Here is a 16,374-nt window from a genome sequence, read left to right on the forward strand (position 1 = left end):
TTTTTCTAACAGCAGCTATGCTGGGTGTCAAGGTTACCACAAGCACTGTGTGGCCTGCAGGTTGCAATATTGTTATCTTTTGGACTTTGTTGACATATTTATTTGGCATGGACAGAACTTTGGAAGCCTCTTCAACAGAGTTGGTTCACATGCTGTTGTGAAACTGTGTTTTAGTTTGAGTTTTTTTTGGGTGATTGGAATTCCTATTCATTTTAGTTCAGTGCCCGATTGTGGCATATAGTTTACATATGTCACAAAATGCTGGCCACTGTCTTGGTGAGTGAAACATGTCTCATTCAAGAACTATATTTTCCACTGAACTTGTTAATGACTGAAACTTTTCTTCTGGAGTCAAGCACTTGTAGATGCTGCTGGCAAGGTACATCTGCTTCAGACTTGTACCCTTCTTCTTGAAGAGTCTCAATATTATTTTATTTCTTGGTTGCTCAGAAGTGTTACATAAGAATTTAATGTAGGTAAAATTTGATAAGCTTTTCAGCTCGGTAAGCACTGGTAAATTCACACCCTCGTCCTATGTCTTGACAACTGCTCACAATGTGCTCGAATGTTTCACCTGATTTGTGGTGGTGTGGCATGATCTGTGTAGCCTGAAACTGATTCAAACTTTAAGTTGATCTTCCAAAATCTGGAGGTGAGGTGCATACCTTTGTACCAGATTGTAAAATATTGTAGTCTCATGTAACAGTCTTAAAGGTATTGGCACATCTAGTCTGGAATCTGTTCCATATCGTAAATCTATTCAGCTGTAAGCCCTTTACTTTTTGAGTTGTCAGTTTTTGGAGATTGTTAGCTGCTCTGAAACTAGTTTTAGGTTGGTATGCATGTAAAGTGCAAAAGTTAATTATATTCCTACTCACATTAATGTTCCCAGAGGTGTTTACATTTTGCACCATATTTCTGTACATTACCTTTAACAAAGTTATCTCAAATCTTAAAATAACAGAAGACCTGAGTACTTTGCTAATATTAGTTCTGACTGTAGAACTTCCTGAACTATTTCTGTATAAATCACAATAGCCAGCTTGAAAGAGAGAAAATCCTGGAAATCAATTACTTAGCAAGCTACTTAACAAGTCACTCCATGTTACAAGGAGAGTAATAAATCGGATCAGTTCTTAAACACTGAAATGCAAAAGGCAACCATCAGTTTAAGATACTATCCAAAATATTGTGAGAGCCATAAACAATAAAAAAGCACTTGTGTTAATAAAGTTCATTTACCTTTAGAATGACACAATAATCTCCTTCTGCATACATTATTATTCCATTACTCTGCAGTGTTCTCAAATGCAGCCCCAATTTCAGTTCATCTCTTTTACTGTTCTCTGCCACCCGATACTTAATGTAGCTGTTTCCAGCAAAGCTAAGGGATGCATGACCTGAATGGATTAAGTAAAAGCATTTGGAAACATTAGACTGCACTCGTGCAATATGTACAGGGACATTTATTCTGAAAGCATTTCAATATTGCATTAGATTACAACATTAGATTAGGATTATTGGCACTTTTAACAAAACATAACATTTATAAATATTTATAAATATTATTTTTCAAGTTTTACTTTAAAACACCTTGCAGCGAAATCAGTAACAACCTAGAACAACTTGATATACTTAAATGAAAATGCTATTAAAAGACAACCTGAAAATTGCTGATACTCTATTGTTTAATTGGGTGGTGAAGCTAAATAGAAACCAATAAAAATCAAAGCCATGTCACATTAGAAAAGCAGCTAGCTTTCACACTAGTTTCCTAATGTTTTGATTTGTTTTCAGCATGGATTTTGACCTTTCAATTTTGTTCATAATTTCCTAAAAACAAATTAACTGAAAATGTGTCATCAAAACAATGACATAACAAAAATTTGTTAAAGAACTTTAAGAGAAACTAACACAAAATGATAGGGGAAAATAGAAACAGAAACCATTGAACTCTAATTCAAGAGAGGGCATACAAATTTGTATGGGATTTATTTTCTTTTTCTTTGCTTGCTGACCTCCTTTCACTATCTTGTCCCTCAGTTTGTACACAATGGTCCTCTTTCTGTAAGCACCAGTTTTGCTTCCATTAACATTCTGCTCCCACAAAAATACAGTAGGCATTTCTCACTCCAACTTTCGAGAGCAATTTGCACAATATAACCACAACAATCAACCAATTAGACAACCAGACTGTACTGTCAACTTGAATGGCCAAAAAGCCGTGTCGATATATATTGAATCCATTAATTAACAAATGTAATTTCACATATTGTGTATTGATTTTTAGGAATGGCTAATGTCTCAAATGCACTCATTTTGTAGAAATAATATATTAATATCAGTTGGACCAATGTATTAACTTATTTAAATACATGAAAATAAAATAATTAAAAAGATAAAATATGAATTAACTTGCATTTATAAAACATATTTCACATCTGAACATCTCAAAATATTTCAAAATCTGCTAAATTACTACGAAATGCAGCACTTTTGTAGGCAAAAAATGATATTCTATTATCATTGAAATATTAACGTATTATTGAATTTTGAGAACAAATGTCAGCACGTATCTTGCTTTTGAAGTTTACAATGTACATAATTTTAAGAAAGCAGAATTCATCAGATATGAACAGAAATATAGAGGGTTCCTTTAAAGGAATATTTTCCGTGTAAAGCAGGGAAGGTTATTCTGCCAAAGGAAATCTATCTGCCTTATCTCCTGAAGGCCAGTCGGTGTTATTGCAGTTAATAGATCATTTACAGGCACAGAATGAGATCAATAGACTAACAGGATAGACATGCCCTGCAGCTCAAAAATTCCCAAGTCATTTCGAATATCAATATTTTTAGAACTTTTGTGGCCAACTTTGAGCCTCAAACAGCAGTTAACCAGTGTCAAACGTAATTGCTAGAACAACTTCCTTTCATATTACATTGGGAAAAGGCAAAATGTGCTGAAAATGTTATATTTATTGACTTTTCATTTGTCCTTAACAGTATAATTCCCTGATTTTTTTTTGAAGAACTATCAAAGGTTTCAATATATTAAATCTAAAATGTCACAAACCAAAACTAGCAACAGCTAACTTTTCAAATTAAAATCATCTTGAAACTAATTCATAACATGGCGGTTTAGTTTCTTTTTTTTTGTTTGCTGACCTCCTTCCACTATCTTGTCCCTCAGTTTGTACACAATGGTCCTCTTTCTGTAAGCACTAGTTTTGCTTCCATGAACGTTCTGATCCCACAAAAATACAGTAGGCATTTCTCATTCCAGCTTTCGAGAGCAATTTGCACAGTATAATCACAATTCAAAGTTTGTGCGAAGATTTGTAGCTCGGGTGCTCGTTGCTGTGGTTCTGTTCGCCAAGCTGGAAGTTTTTGTTGCAAACGTTTCGTCCCCTGGCATACATGAACATCAACTAGCCACGAAACAACATGACCAGCTATCCTTAGTAGCCACACACGCAGACAACAAGCAACATGAATTCGACTAGGACAACACTACTATCATAGGGCAAGCCAGACAGAGAACAGCCAGGGAATTCCTAGAGGCATGGCATTCACCCACAAACTCCATCAACAAACACATCGACCTGGACCCAATATACCAACCACTACAGCGAACAGCTGAAACTGACAACCGGAAGCGGCAGGGACAGACCACTATAAACTCCGGAGGAAATATCAAAGAAGCGCTTCGCAGGAGGCTCCCAAGCACTGATGATGTCGCCTAGCCAGGGGACGAAACGTTTGCAACAAAAACTTCCAGCTTGGCGAACAGAACCACAGCAATAATCACAATAATCAACCAATTAGACAACAACACTGTACCGTCAATTTGAATGGTCAAAAAGCCATGTCGAGCAATTGAAAAGGCAGCCAACAACTATTCGTGGTCTGGGTGTTGCGTTAAGTAACTCAAAGCTTTGCTAGGAGGAGCTCTAGTAGGAACAACTGTTGTCCTGTATGTCTACATAATAATCATAAATTCAACAGAATGGAGTTCAAAACATAGGTGAAAACTCAACAGCCAATTATTTCATCTGAGTGCCTAAAGAATTGTGCAGTTACTTCCAAAGTTAGATATATTTAGATGATATTCCTTCCTAAATTTAAACAAATTTGAAGTCTTTCGATAAATACATTATTAAGCGACAAACTCATATGATATCACTATGTTATGGCATGTGATCAGAGGATATAAAGGTTTCAGTCTCTTTCTTAACTGGGGCCACTTGAAGCATGTTGGGTTTATGCAAGCACATGATTGTAACCAAATAAACTTAGTACCGACCAAGACATTAACGTTCCTATATGCATATATAAAAAAAAACAAGCACACACCCCCACCTACACTCTATGAGTTACAATAAGCATCTAATGAATCGTTCAGTATTATGTCATCTACATCAAGTTTTTATGTTATAGGAGATGCCACAAATATTGCCAGGCACAAATACTTTGCTGGTGGATCTCTCTAGGTGCACATTCAAACTTAATTCTGCAAACATTATTTGTAATCAATGATCAATTTATTGTCTCTCAGCTAATGGGCATTTTTATCTACCATTTACACTTTATAATTTATATTGGAAAACATATAACTTATTGTAAGAGATACAGATCTCTTCTATCAGCATTCCGATCTCTTTAATTATAGCATCTTTAGTCAAGTAGGCTAACAAATAGGTTAGAATTTTAGATGCTTTGAAGGATGGGTTGAAAGAAAGGGGTCATAAAATTTGGTGCTATCAGATGTCACGAGGAATAAACCTTCCAGCGAGGTGGAAACTGGAGACTGTAAGAATCAGGAAGATAGCATTAATAAGGGGAAGAGGAGGCAGAGAGCAAATGAATGTAAAAGAACTGGTGGCCTGAAGTGCATATACTTTAATGCAAGAAGTATAGTGGGTAAGGCAGATGAACTCAGGGCTTGGATTAGTGCCTGGGAGTATGAAGTTATTGCAATCACAGAGACTTAGTAGAAGGAAGGGCATGAATGGCAACTAAATGTTCCAGGATATAGACACTTCAGATAGAACAGGGAGGGAAGGAAAAGGAGGGGTAGGGAAGGGGGGAAGGAGTTGCATTGCTAGTCAGGGATGATATCACAGCTATGCTAAAGGAGGACACTACGGAGAGCTTGAGTAGTGAGGCATTATGGGTGGAGCTGAGAAATAAGAAGGGCGCAGTTACATTGTTGGGGCTGTATTACAGGCCTCCCAATAGTGAGTGTGAGGTAGAAGAACAAATAGGTAAACAGATTATGGGAAGATGTAGAGTCAACAGGGTAGTGGTGATGGGAGATTTAAATTTTCCCAACATTGACTGGTATACACTTAGTGTCAGAGGTCTAGATGGGGCAGAATTTCTAAGAAGCGTCCCAGAGAGTTTTCGAGAGCAGTATGTCAGTTGTCCAATGAGGGAAGGGACCATATTGGACCTGGTGTTGGGGAATGAGTCAAGCCAGGTGGTAGAAGTTGCTGTGGGGGATTTCTGTGGGAACAGTGACCACAATTCTGCAAATTTCAGAATACTCGTAGACAAAGATGAGAGTAGTCTTAAGGGAATTATATCAAAATTAGGCAGGAGCTGGAAAATGTGGATTGGACACAGCTATTTAAAGAAAAGTCAACATTTGATACATGGGAGGCTTTCGAAGATAGGTTAAAGATAGTGCAGGATAGGCATGTCCTGTTGAAAGCAAAGGATAGGAAAGGTGAGATTCGTGAACTGTGGATGACAGGAGAAATTGTACAAGCCAAGAGAAAAACGTAAGTGTACATAAGGTCCAGGCAGCTAAGAACAGAATGGGCCCTGGAGGAATATCAGAAGAGTAGGAGCAGTCTTAAACGAGGAATCAAGTGGGCTAAAAGGAGTCATGAAATAGCTTTAGCAAGCAGAATTAAGGAGAATCCCAAAGCCTTTTATTCCTATATAAGCAGCAAGCGGGTAACTAGAGAAAGGATTGGTCCACTAAAGGATAATGAAGGAAGGCTGTGTGTCGAACCTGAGAGAATGGGTGAGATTCTGAATGATTACTTTGCATCAGTGTTCACTGAGGAGAAGGACATGGTGAATGTTGAGATTAGAGATAGAAGTTTGATTAGTCTGGATCACGTTGGCATAAGTAGGGAAGATGTATTGGGTATGCTAGAGGTGATTAAGGTGGACAAATCCCCAGGACCGAACCGGATTTATCCCAGGTTGCTGAGGGAGGCGAGAGAGGAAATAGCTGGGGCCCCTGGCAGATATCTTTGAAGCATCCTTAAACACAGGTGAGGTGCTGGAGGATTGCTCTGTACAAGAAGGGTAGTAGGGATATTCCGGGTAACAACAGACCAGTGAGCCTGATGTCAGTGGTGGGAAAGTTGCTAGAGAAGGTACTGAGGGATAAAATCTATTTTTTATTTAGAAAAGAATGGGCTTATCAGTGATAGGCAACATGGTTTTGTGCGGGGGAGATTGTGCCTTGCCAACTTAATAGAGTTCTTTGAGGAAAGGCTGTGAATGTCATACACATGGACTTTAGTAAGGTGTTTGATAGGTTGCCCATTGTAAACTAATAGAGAAAGTGAAGTCACATGGAGTGCAGGGTACTCTAGCTAGGTGGATAAAGAACTGTTTGAGCAACAGGAGACAGAGAGTAGTAGTTGAAGGGAGTTTCTCAAAATGGAGAATGGTGACCAGTGGTGTTCAGCAGGGGTCAGTGCTGGGGCCACTGTTGTTTGTGATATACATAAATGATCTGGAAGAGGGCATTGTTGGTATGATCAGCAAGTTTGCAGATGACATGAAGATTGTTGGAGTAGCAGAATCCACAGGGGACTGTCAAAGAATCCAGGAGAATATAGATCGACTGGAGAATTGGGCGGAGAAGTGGCAGATGGAGTTCAATGCAGACAAATGTGAGGTGATGCATTTTGGGAAGTCTAATTCTAGAGTGAATTATAGTGTAAATGGAAGAGCCTTGGGAAAAGTTAATGAGCAGACATCTGGGAGTTCAGGTCAATTGTATCCTGAAGGTTGCTGCACAGGTGGATAGTGTGGTCAAAAAGGCATATGGAATGCTTACCTTCATCGGACGGGGTATTGAGTATCAGAACTGGCAGGTCATGTTAAAATTGTACACTATGTTAGTTCGGTCACATTTACAATACTGTGTACAATTCTGGCCGCCACATTACCAAAAGGATGTGGACGCTTTGGAGAGGGTGCAGAGAAGGTTTACGAGGATGTTGCCTGGTATGGAAGGTGCTAGCTATGAAGAGAGGTTGAGTAGGTTAGGATTGTTTTCATTAGAAAAAGGAGATAGACGGGGGACCTGATTGAGGTCTACAAAATCATGAAGGGTATACACACACATACACACATATACCACATGCACACATATATTTTGGGTGATGAATTTTTTTGGTACTTTCAGAGTTACATTGCACTTTGCTCAAAAACCACATACATTCATGTAGAACTCTGATCTCAAAAACTGCATGAATTTATGTAAAACTCTGGTATCTCACTTTTTAGATTGGAATCAATCTAAACATCAGGTCATAGACAGAGAACACAGGGGGCTAACACCTTCAACATATTGTCTAGCTATCACCATTGTTAACAGCTAACTCGAGAATGCAACTTTAAAAAAAAGGGTTTTGTGATTTACACATGAAAGAAGTGAAACTATCACTGTATTCTAACAGATGAAAGGCTTAACAGACAATCAATTTTTCATTGTATAATTTCAGTTACATCACACTGCAAATTTTTGCTATAAATTCTGTTACGATCGAGCCCTCCACAATCACCTGATGAAGGAGCGTCGCTCCGAAAGCTAGTGTGCTTCCAATTAAACCTGGTGGACTATAACCTGGTGTTGTGTGATTTTTAACTATGAAGGGTATAGACAGGGTAGATGGAGATAAGCTTTTTCCCAGGATGAAGGATTCAATAACGAGAGGTCACGATTTCAAAGTAAGAGGTGAAAAGTTTAAGGGGGATACACGCATCAAGTACTTTACACAGAGGGTTGTAGGTGCCTGGAACACGTTGCCAGCAGAGGTAGTAGAGGCAGGCATGGTAGATTCATTTAAGATGCGTCTGGACAGATGCATGAGTAGGTGGAGAGCAGAGGGATACAGATGCTTAGGAATTGGGCGACAGGTTTAGACAGTAGATTTGGATCAGCTCAGGCTTGGAGGGCCGAAGGGCCTGTTCCTGGGCTGTAAGTTTTCTTTGTTCTTTATTCTCTTTGTTGTTCTATGGCTGAGAAACCAGATAGGCCACTCAGTTATGGGCCTACTGAGACCCTTAATTGGCCATTTAAGGGCACCCTCCCATGCCATACTGTATTTTACTCACAGAGGTAGTCCTCTGGCTAGATATTTGGGCTGCCAGGGAAATCCTGTGCCCAATGAAGACTTCTCAAAAGGTAAGTGCCTCCTATACCCCCTCCCACCATAAGTGTTTCCCATTGCTTTCTCTGACAGAGTCAACTTTTCACCCATACTGGAGTCAACATGACCTTGGATTTAACTTTTTAAGTTCAGGTTCTTGGCCCTTCGGCAAGAGGAACCACTTCTTGTCTCATTGGTGACCTCCACTCCAGGTGGCACTGTTGGGACTGGGGAACAGCCAGACTTTTCATTTTCCAGCAGCTCCTGCAGATGGGATACACAATTCTACCCCGAGCTAATTAATGGCTTAATGATTGTTATACATTGGAGGGGGCATCTGCCAAGTGGAGGTGTCTTCACCAGTGAATTTTTGTTAGGTGTGCAATCATTGCCTTTATGTGAATGCCTGGTCATAATTATCAACAGTTAATAAAACATTAGTTTATTCAATGTATCATCTCTTCACTTTCGTTTCAATTTTGTAATTTGAGCCTTTTCTACTGTAGATAATCAATCTCAGTAAATTCCGCAACAAGCATGCCTAACTCTTGATGTTCTCCATTCAGAAAATTCTACACCAAGATTCCATCAATCTTCCGAACTAGCTTCATGTGATCTCTTCATACCTGATTTGTATTCGAGCTTTACAGTACAGGAAAATATCTTTCAGATAGACGTATCATTATAGCAATAAAATATTGAAGATCAATTTTAAATTTGTGTCAGCTGATTTAAAACCTAGAATCTTCATACACTAAAATTGTTTTAAAAAGATAAAGACACTGATAAGTGTCACAGCAATCAGCTGACCACAACTATACCCAGTGTGTAGGTTTGATATCCAGACGTTTCATTACCTGACTAGGTAACATCATCAGTGGTGACCCCCAAGTGAAGCGAAGCTGTTGTCTCCTGCTTTCTATTTATATGTCTGTTCTGGATGGGGTTCCTGGGGTTTGTGGTGATGTCATTTCCTGTTCATTTTCTGAGGGGTTGATAGATGGTATCTAGATCTATGTGTTTGTTTATGGCGTTGTGGTTGGAGTGCCAGGCCTCTAGGAATTCTCTGGCATGTCTTTGCTTAGCCTGTCCCAGGATAGATGTGTTGTCCCAGTCGAAATGGTGTTTTTTTTCATCCGTGTGTAGGGCTACAAGGGAGAAAGGGTCGTGTCTTTTTGTGGCTAGCTGGTGTTTGGTATCCTAGTGGCTAACTTTCTTCCTGTTTGTCCTACGTAGTGTTTGTGGTAGTCCTTGCATGGAATTTTGTAGATGACGTTGGTTTTGTCCATGGGTTGTAAAAAAAAACACCATTTCGACTGGGACAACACAGCTATCTTGGGACAGGTTAAGCAAAGACATGCCAGAGAATTCCTAGAGGCCTGGCACTCCAACCACAACGCCATAAACAAACACATAGATCTAGATACCATCTATCAACCCCTCAAAAAATGAACAGGAAATGACATCACTACAAACACCAGCAACCAGGACAAACATATAAATAGAAAGCAGGAGACAACAGCTTCGCTTTACTTGGAGGTCACCACTGATGATGTTACCTCGCCAGGTAATGAAACGTCTGGACATCAAACCTACAGCTCAGCGAGCAAACCTACACCCTAAACCTCAACCTGAACTACAAACCTTCACAAACCTTGCACAACTATACCCAATTATGAAACTAATCTGAGATAAAGGTAGCCTGCGACTTGTGCACTTTCAAAAGGTATTATAACCCAAGCATGCATCTTCTATCTAATCTACATTTTTATGAATAAATTACACAAGATAATAATGGTAGAAATAATTGTGTTAACTGCATATTACCCAACTTAGAAAGTAATGAGCCAGGTATAGGAATAGAGCCAAATATTGTGGCACTGGAAACGGATACATGTCAGGCAGTATGCAAGGAGTAGGACAGTCGATGTTTTGGGCATAAGCTCTTATATCAGGAATTCCTGATGAAGAGCTTATGCTCAAAACGTTGACTCTCTCCTGCTCCTCGGATGCTGCCTGACCTGCTGTGCTTTTCCAGTTCCACACTTTTTGACTCTGATCTCAAGGATCTGCAGTCCTCACTTTCTCCCAGGCATAGGAATACATCAGTAAGCTGTATTTCAAGTAGTTGCTTTGGCAGTGCTACGAAGAAAAATGTGAATTTGTAGCTGCAACTGAAGAAAACTTCCTCTTTCTTTCCCTATTTAGTCTCCCTTAACAGACACAACCAAAAGATGAAGCAAATTGGAGTCACATTCATTCACCAAGAATTCAAAGATATACATAAACTTTGCAACTTCTGAGGATATAAGGCATCAATAAAACAACCATGGTCTCAAGTTAAAAGTAAACATATCAAGGACACTCAAAGGACTTTTAAACTGTGTATTCCTTGCTGTTTCTTTTTGTATTTGGCACTCACCTTTTCTAAAATTTATATCTGTGTTTATGTGTGTTTGATGTCGTATCTTTATTATTTTTCTCTAGGTCAGCAAGTAATAAAATTGGTTTACTTTTAATACAGGACCTTGTATTTGGCTCCCTATTTGAATGTTGTGAACTTGCAAACTATATTGTCAGAGGGGCAAGGTGCAGCTGTGCTTTAAAAAGAAATGAAAATGTTTTACTTTGGGTAGCTAAAAGCAGAGTAGACAGGCAGGTGGCTGGAAGAACAGAGCAAGCCAGACAGCATCAGGAGGTGGAGAAGTTGATGTTTTGAGTGCAACCCTTCTTCAGGACCGTTCCTGAAGAAGGCTAACATCCGAAATGTTGACCTCTTCACCTGCTGATGCTGCCTGGCTTGCTGTGTTCTTCCAGCCTCCTGCCTGTCTACTTTGGATTCCAGCATCTGCAGTTTGTTTTTGTCTCCAGCTAAAAGCAGAGAGCCAATTTGCCCCTCCTCACCTGGTCATAACAGATGTCGATGATGTTTTAACTAATGCACATAGTGGTTCCACACTTTATTAATTAACAGAAATTAATTTAAGAATCAACTGTTGATATGTTTTCTAAACTGAGATGAACACAGAGGTCTTCCTTACCTGAACATTTTCCCAAATTTCCTGGTGGACACTGACAGGTATATGGTCCTTGTCCTACACCACCTTGAACACAATGCATGTCATTTGGGCAAGGTTTCTCTTGGCAAGCATCAGAAACAACAGGACAGATTTCACCTGCCACAAAAATAAAGAAACAAATTATGGCAATATTTTTATTCAATTTTTCACTGAGATTGTAAATAGATATGATTTTAAATTAGAAAAAAAAGAATTTATTTCAACCAAAATCATTCTTTCCTAAATTATGAACAAATTATATGTTGGATTTGCCAGGTTTGATCTTGGTCTTGTTGAGGCATATTAGGGCCTAAACATCAGGTTCTGAACTATCTGCTTTAACTAACGTTGGGAATGAGAAAGGTAAAATTGCTGCTGCAGAAAACTACTCATGCCTTATGCTTGAGACACATGTATCTTTTGCAGACTCAGTCAAAACACTAATAAGCTGCTGTAAACAACAAATATACAATGGCATAGTTTCTACTCAATTACATTTGTTTTTATGACATATTTCAGCCAAAATAAGAATACTGACTCAAAAAGATTGCAGAATTGTAACTGCAATTTATGTTCAACACTATATGTTTCTAAGGTATTTTGTGTTAGTTTTAAAAACCTCTTGCTGAAAGCAGACCCTATCCATAAACTGGTCTGCCCCATGGTGAATTAATCACACTGAGAATTCCTGCTAATTGTGCTCATTTGAAGGCCTTCAATGAAGCTTTAAAATTAGGCTGGCTCTTTGGGTGCAAGAATACTAAAAGATTTGTTTTAAGCTTCGAAATTTGACTTTGGTTTTCATTTAAGAAGAAACTTATTAAAGCATCCCAATAAGTTAGCAAAACAACTTTACAGTTCCTTTTAAGAAGTGAATTGCAGCAACTTAAAATTAGGGTTATTTAAAGGAGATGGCTGATATTGATTAAAAATGTTCCACTACCGAAAAGAAATTCGGCTGTTTCAATTACATGTCGTTGAAGCACTTAAATATGAGCAGAATTTTTTTTTAAATCTGCGGCAACTACATTTGTTGCTGGCATTTTTGTATCTCCTGTCACATCCATAAAGTGTTCATCACCATGGTATAGAAGAGTAGCAGAATTCGATTCCAGGTGGAGAACCTTCATAACTTAATGTGGCCTTTGGTTATTTTTTTATAATTGAACATCATAGCACATTAATTAAACAATGTGAAGATTGGTAATGAGCAAATTAATTTATGCAGTAACTGGACAATTCTCAAAATAGAAATTCTACTGTGTTACTTTAAAATAAATAAATAGTAGCATTCATAAGAGCAAAAACTATTTTTCAAGCTATACGTCTCCTTGTTTTTCAGCCAAGTTGTTTCACAAAATGGGCTCAAGTGAGAAAGCATGTCTGCAATTATTTCATTGAATTTTTAGCAGCATTAAACTATATTGCTTGATTAAGAAATGTTCTATTCACATGTTTAAATGCTGCAACTATAAGACAAATGTCTATTGAAAACATTAAACTGTACAATACATGATACCAAGAATTTTATAACAACATAGAAATTACCAGATAAATTTAGATAACTGTCAGAAGACTTTGCCTTTTTAAAATTATACTGATTTGATAGTTTCAAAAGTGCTACCTTGGAGAACTTTCCATCTTCTGGTACTACTCACCATTGCAAGTGCAAGTTGCATCCCTAAAGTGTCTGGGGAACACAAAGCTAATCCTTGCAGTGCTGTAGGTCATCATGGATTGTGATTCTGCAGCAGTCATCTGCTCGCAATACCGTTCTTTGCATTCCTCACCAGAGCAGCTCTGATCCATTATAGTGGAAATATGGAGACCACTTGCTAGGTCCTTTTTTGCATTACTAAGCTTCTGAATCAAATAAGAAGATCGGTAGAACCCATTTCTATACATTTGCACTGCCAAGAAAACTTCAAGTTGCTGTGTGCCTGCAACTGGCTGAATACTAATGATATGAAGGGTGTCTTGGTTTTGGGCAGCAATAACGTCCCGAAGGCTCTGCCTAAATCCATGAAGGTGAAGTCCAACAAAATCTTCAGGAGAGATGTTTTCGAATTGAATACTTATTGCATTGTTTAACATACCCTGCGTCACCTGCTCAACATGAACTACAACTTCAACAGGCACAGTGAAGCGCCCATCACTGACAGACACATTCAAAACATAATTGCCATTATCTAGTCCCCCAAGTGCAATAATCTTCCCATCTTGGCTATTTATAGTGAACAGACTTCTTTGGTCTGACTTAAAACCATAGGTAAGGATGTCATACATATCTTGATCAGTGGCATGGATCTTGCCAATTACACCTCCTTGGAACTCATCTTCCATTGTGGAAATAAAAATTTCAAGTGGAATAGCAGTTGGTTTATGAATGCTTTCTTCAATCACATGAACAAGAATATAGGTGGATGATGACAGTGGTGGCTTGCCAGAGTCCTGAGCCTGTCATATTGTGAACAAACAACAAACATATCCATTTTTAGTCTGTAAAACAGCTTTGACAATAGGGCTAAACACCTGAACAGAACTGTGATTCTTAACAAAATTCTCATTCAATTTTAAAGTTTAAGGTTAAAAAAAAACATGCAGTTTTGCTTCAGGCCAGTACTATGCAAATTATATAGATTCTCCAATGGCCAAAAAAATTCACATGAATTGTGTTTCTTGGAGGAAGTGAGCATTAATTGGGAATTCGTATTGCTCCTAAAAATGGAACAGATGTGATTAAAAATAAAATGCTGGAGCAACTCAGCAGTCTGGCATGAAATTGAGATTGCTAAATTGGGAGGTGCACGGAATTAACACAGATATCTGTTAATAAATGTTTATGAAGCGGTGTGTAAAGATAAACTCTAATTCTATCTTTTCCTGCCTGGCTTTCTGAAATGGAACAGACCGTGTTTCCAGATTCTACCTATAAATTCCATGCAGGTTTCTTCATTGATATCAAAGGGGAAACACACAAATGACACGGTGATGCTGTCTCTCCCTCCAAGGGAATTCACACGTTTTGTGTTTTGAAGTATTCATTTTAAAATTTGTTCTTATTCTTTCATTGGTAAGATACAAATTCAACAAAATCATCAAAATACTTCTAAATTGTCCAGTTGTACTCAATGTGGGAGCATTAGTAAATACATTTCCATACCAGAAAAGTGATTGTCTCATTCAGAGCCTTCAAACTGTTCCGTTAAAGAGTGGGATCTTGATCATTTTAAGTACTTTTACAGCAATGGTTAACTTTCTTTCATAAAATTGTGAGCTCAATTTTGTTTTGCTGATTATTAAATGTAATACATCTTCAGAATTGAAGTAATATCTTTACAATATGCATTGTATCAAAAATGTCACTGGAAAGACAAATCTATGACAATGTAAATGTCTTTTATTTTAACATGTTTTAAACAACACAATAAGCAGTGGTTTTATTGATAGGGCATTTAACTATTGATAATAGAAATGTAGACTGTCAGAAGGATACCTCATCTCTCTCAAAATCATGTATCTCTATGCTGTAATAGAGGTAATTAAACTTGAGTGCAATCCTCAGACAAGATAAAATAAATATTTTGTATGTGTTGACCATAAGTCATCCTTACTTCATAACATATGAATGAACAATTTCAGAACAGAGTTTGATTGAAAAGTTATATCTTACGGCTGCCATTGTCTGGGTTACCATTTCTCTCTTTAAAATCAAATTAATTTGTTACCTTAGTTGACTGAAGGAAATAAACCACCCGAAAAACAGATTTTGGAACCAGATCAAACTTCTTTATAACCGAGTAAATTTCATCATTATAAATGAACAAATGCTATAATTTCAAAACCAGCATCATCCAATTTGTTATCAATTGCACATTAAATTATGCACTGGGCCAACTAGAACAACATCAGTAAAATGAAAAGTTCTTTTGATTTTTGTACACTACAAAACAAGCTGATTATCTGTTTCAGGACAGAAAAATATATTGTGCTTTGAATTGGCTTCTTCTAATAGGCAACCCATGATATTCAGTTGAGAAGATTCAGTTGAGAAAAATATTGTCTGCAAAGAACCTGAATCTATGAAAACAAATGCTTATTTGATGCACGCCTTTTCTTCTTTTACATCAAAGATACCTGGAATTCAGACAGCATTCACACTTTTGAACAAAACAAATGTAACAGTGGAATGACCTTACTGTTGGATTTAAAGCATAAGACTGGCACAATCTCTTACCTGCACATGCAGAAGGTATTCTGTTGCATCCCTCTGTTTAAACACAATTGCAGATCTCAGAACTCCGTGTTGATCTAAAACAAATTCTTTCCCATGATTTCCAGCTACTATCATGAATGTGAATGGAGGCCCATTATGGGAAGAATCTTTGTCAGTCACTGAAAGTTGCAGGATATTGGTGCCCACAGATTTATTTTCCTTTAAACACATGAGAGGTGAATGTATATGTCAATTCAGTGATGACGATATCAGCATAAGAAATAAATTGTTTTTATTTAAAAAAAGATCTTCAAGACTCTGGAAAATAATGGAACTTCACACTAACATAAATATGTCGCATTGTTTTAAATTTTAAGTTGTCAACAGTATGATATGTATAAAGATGCAAAAAGGGTATTTATTCCAGTATTAATCTCATTCATCAGTCTAACAAGGAAAGTGAGAGCGGGCTGGATTTTCATCATTGAGGCGGAAAGCTGAAGTTGAAATTTCTTGGCACAATGCACCCACCTCTGCACACAGTGCCCACAAGAATGGGACTTTTGTCCTTGCCATGTATTCTTGCTTGAGAGTCCAGACATCTGTTTGTCCAGACAGTTAGATCCAATGTTTAAAAAAAAATCTTATTGATGGCTCTTTTGCTTACGTCTTTTATTTACATTGGGTAAAGAGGCTT

The 16,374-nt window shown here is 37.8% G+C and overlaps 1 protein-coding gene across 9 annotated transcripts in view; it reads right to left on the minus strand.

Moving 5' to 3' along the window:
- LOC122550578 (protocadherin Fat 3-like) overlaps positions 1–16,374 on the minus strand; it is an 801,871-nt gene that overhangs the window by 70,862 nt on the left and 714,635 nt on the right. For all 9 annotated transcript variants that reach the window (XM_087988029.1, XM_087988032.1, XM_087988030.1 and 6 more), the window contains 4 exons: positions 15,699–15,896; positions 13,120–13,918; positions 11,444–11,578; positions 1,243–1,400 (listed from right to left, as the gene is read on the minus strand). In XM_087988029.1, coding sequence (XP_087844155.1) covers positions 1,243–1,400; positions 11,444–11,578; positions 13,120–13,918; positions 15,699–15,896 — 1,290 coding nt within the window. The remainder of the gene's footprint in view (positions 1–1,242; positions 1,401–11,443; positions 11,579–13,119; positions 13,919–15,698; positions 15,897–16,374) is intronic.

Source organism: Chiloscyllium plagiosum, unplaced genomic scaffold (genome assembly GCF_037043375.1).
Source record: "Chiloscyllium plagiosum isolate Xiang-an unplaced genomic scaffold, Cpla_swu_hap1 HiC_scaffold_6, whole genome shotgun sequence".
Taxonomy (NCBI): Eukaryota; Metazoa; Chordata; class Chondrichthyes; order Orectolobiformes; family Hemiscylliidae; genus Chiloscyllium; species Chiloscyllium plagiosum.